This window comes from Cardiocondyla obscurior, linkage group LG10, assembly GCF_019399895.1.
Source record: "Cardiocondyla obscurior isolate alpha-2009 linkage group LG10, Cobs3.1, whole genome shotgun sequence".
Classification (NCBI taxonomy): domain Eukaryota; kingdom Metazoa; phylum Arthropoda; class Insecta; order Hymenoptera; family Formicidae; genus Cardiocondyla; species Cardiocondyla obscurior.
The window spans coordinates 4,351,044-4,354,848 of NC_091873.1; the positions used below are offsets into that span (position 1 = coordinate 4,351,044).

Sequence of the window (3,805 nt, forward strand, 5' to 3'; positions counted from 1 at the left end):
TGGAAAGTAATAACATGATAAATTTAATACAATGTAAAAAAAGTAGTAAAAATAAATTAAAAAAAAAAATAAAATGTAGTAAAAAACATATATATATATAAACATATATTAATATACATATATGATTAACTTAATACATTATATTTAATTTAATACATTTCTTAAATAAAAAAAAATAAATTAAAATATTAATATAAATATAAATATATTTTTTAAAAGTGAAGTTAACATTAAAAAAAAATCTGTTTAGTATCCGTCTAGCCACTGTATAGTCGTTTCTGGATATTATTGAAAAAGTGTGATTAACATTTTTTAAAAAATCTGCATAGTATCTGTCTAGCCACTGTATAGCCGTTACTAGCTACAATTCAAAAAATGAGGTTAACATTTATGAAAAAATCTATTTCGTATTCTTCTAGCCACTTTCTAGCCATTACTCGATAAGATTAAAGAAGTAAAGTTTAATACATATGTCTAGTATCCGTCTAGCGACTGTCTAGCCATTTATAGTTATTAACAATAATTGGCTAGACAGTGGTTAGATGGAAACTAGACGGATTTTTTTGGAAATTGACACAACCTCACTTTTGGAATCCTAAGCAGTAACGCCTAGACAGAGGCTAGACAGATACTAGACAGATTTTTTTTTAAATGACACAATCTCACTTTTGATTTCTACACAGTAATGACTAGATAATAGCTAGCTAGTCACTAAATAACAAATGTGTCTTCACAAATTATAGCTAGTATCAAGCTAGTCACTAACTAAGAAATATATCTAGCCTGCGCTATCTAATCACTAGCTGCTAAATCAGAATGGCTAGACGAATTTCCACTCGGGTGCAGCGATCGCTGCACGCTCCTCGCCAGTATTTGTAAAGCGATTTTCGCCTCGCTCGGCGTGATGCGGGCATCCGCCGTCCTCGTGCCTCGCCCGCCGAGTCTCAAGCAGTATGCGGTTATTTATATTATTTTGTCGAGGCTCGAAAATTTATTTAGCAAGCCCTGCACGACCGTTCCTCCGACCACGACCGCGCTCGCGTTCACCCTTTTACGCTCAGGTAAATCTGTATCTATTTTGATTGGCGCCCGTTTCGGCCACGATTGCTTATCTGATAAGAACGTCGGTCCGTTCCACCAAATTTTCTCTTTAATTAATTCCCCTATACTCATGCCGCGGGACAGAATGTCGGCCGGGTTGTCCGTGGTCGGCACGTGCCGCCAATCCGCGATTCTGGTTGTTCGCTGGATCTCTCTCACACGATTTGCGACAAAGGCGTTCCATGTTCGCGATGTTGAGGAGATCCATTGCAACGCGATCATCGAGTCGGTCCAGAGGTACACGCCGGTTATCATCTCCCCGAGTGAAGACCGAGTTCTCTTCATCAAGTCGGCGAGTAACGCCGCGGCGCTCAATTCCAACCGAGGCAATGACACTGCCTTTAGCGGTGCAATGCGCGATTTGGAAGTTAATAAATTTGTTCCAAATTGCGCCGTTTCGTCGGTTGTTCGCGCGTATATGCATGCCCCGTACGCTTTTTCGCTTGCATCGCAGAACCCATGCAATTCGATGCCACGCGCCCCCCGACCGCCTATCCACCGCGGCACGCGTATTTTATCGAGATTCGCTAATTGCCGTCTAAACTCGAGCCAGCGGTGGTGAATGTTCGGCGGCACCGATTCTTCCCACCCGAGCTGGCACTGCCACGTGTCTTGCAGAATTAGTTTGGCTACTACCGCGACCGGACCCAACAAACCCAACGGGTCGAACAAACTTGCTATCTCGGCAAGGATACCGCGTTTTGTTATACGTTCGCCGCGGATATTATAATTATTCCGGAATCCAAACTCGTCGCGCGACGGATTCCACTGTATTCCTAGGATTTTACTTTCCGCGTCTGTACCAAACGCCACCAGATCGCGGCACCGCATCTCGTTGTCCGGAATGAATTTGTCACTGTTGGACAACCATTTACTCAAGTGAAAGCATCCGCGACGCAGTACCTCGATGATTTCGTCTCTCGCCCTTTTCGCTTCAGCCAACGTATTTGCTCCGGTGAGCAAATCGTCGACGTAAAAATCGCGTAAGATGCGCTCCGAGCCCATCGGACAGTCCACCGTGTGCTCCCGCGCCAGATGCTGTAAGCATCTGATCGCCAAAAACGGCGCGGATGTCGTCTCGTACATGATCGTGAGCAACTCCCACGTCAGCATCGGGGACCCCGGTGTATCACGCCACAAAATTCGTTGCAGATGAGTTTGCGACTCCCGTACACAAATTTGCCGATACATTTTGACTATGTCGGCGGAGAAGACATAAGTCAACGCGCGAAACCTTATTAATATGGACGTTAAATCCTGCTGGATTGTCGGTCCCTTCTGTAATGCGTCGTTGAGCGACACCCCTGAGTTGGTTTTGCACGACGCGTCAAACACGACTCTTAATTTCGCGTTCCCGTCGGTGCGTTTATAGATCCCGTGATGCGGTAAATACACCGTTCCCGGTTTTCCCATCTCGGAGTCGTCGATTTTTTGCATGTGGCCCAGTTCCGCGTACTCTCGCATAAATTGGCCGTAGGCGGCCCCAAATGCCGGATCTCGATTTAATTTGCGCTCCAATGTGTAAAATCGCTTTAATGCTATGTCGCGCGATTGTCCGACCGTTGTCATTATTTCATCTTTTATCGGTAATCCTACAATGTATCTACCCGATTGATCCGTGGTCACGCTCGCGATAAATTCTTTTTCGCATTGCTGCTCGTCTATTGTGCCGACCGCCGGCTCCGTGGTCTCCTCGATCCGCCAAAAACGCTCGATCGCATTTCTCAATTCTGAGTTCGTGACGGCCGCATGTGATGCGCACGTGCGCGCGACATCGCCCTGCGCTCCCCCGACCCGTCCGGCTAAAATCCATCCGAATTTCGTTTTTTGGAGCGTAGAGTGGCTTGTCGTTGCCTTTATGCACCCCACGCATATAAGCGTCCAAAATAAATCTGCGCCGATCAACGTATCAATTTCGCCAGGTTGATGGAATTGCGGGTCGGCTAACTTTAGGCCCGCCGGCAACTTAATTATATCGCGCCCTATCGTGCTCGCGGGAATTTTCTCCGTAATCCCGTTCGTCACGATGCATTCTATCTCGCTCTCGAACGAGTCGGTACGCGATCGCAATCGGAGCCGTGTCATACATGTAGATTGCGCAATCATCTTTCCAACGCCTGTCACTGTAATATTTACTGGCCGCATATTTAAGTTCAATTTCCTCGCGAATTTTCTTGTTATGAAATGAGCCTGAGACCCGGAGTCGAGTAAGACACGTGCCCTTTTTTGTTGATTATCGCCGTCAAACACATTTATAATCGCTGTTGACAGAAATACATATCTCCGGTCCCCGCCTGCGCTTGGCCGAGCAACCAAGGCCGTCGCCTCGCCCAATGCCACCGTCGACCCGGCCGCCGACGTTCCCGCGGCCGATGTCTTGCGATTTTGTAGATCCCCCAAGTGCAGCAGCGTATTATGTATCAATTTGCATTTTTGCATCCGCCTGACGTACACTGAGCCGCCCTATGCGCCGTGGATCGCAAGCAATTCAAACACAAATTTCTTTTCCGTATTTCAAATATACGTTGCGGAACCGGTAATGCGGCGAAGTCCCCGCACGAATAAACTGCGTAATCGCCGCGGCAATACGCACATCTACCACCCGTCGCGGTGGCGTGCAACGCTTGCCGCCTTCCTTCGCCCCTCGCGTGCGCCCGCGTGTCCACTCTTTGCGGGTGTTCTGATCAAGCTTCGCGCCTAACAA

General features: G+C 47.0%; 1 protein-coding gene across 1 annotated transcript; it reads right to left on the reverse strand.

Moving 5' to 3' along the window:
• Positions 1–963: 963 nt before the first annotated feature.
• Positions 964–3,540, reverse strand: LOC139106200 (uncharacterized). Its single transcript, XM_070662763.1, has one exon. It carries the CDS (start codon positions 3,538–3,540, stop codon positions 964–966), a length of 2,577 nt encoding a protein of 858 aa, XP_070518864.1.
• Between the last annotated feature and the right edge of the window lie 265 nt (positions 3,541–3,805).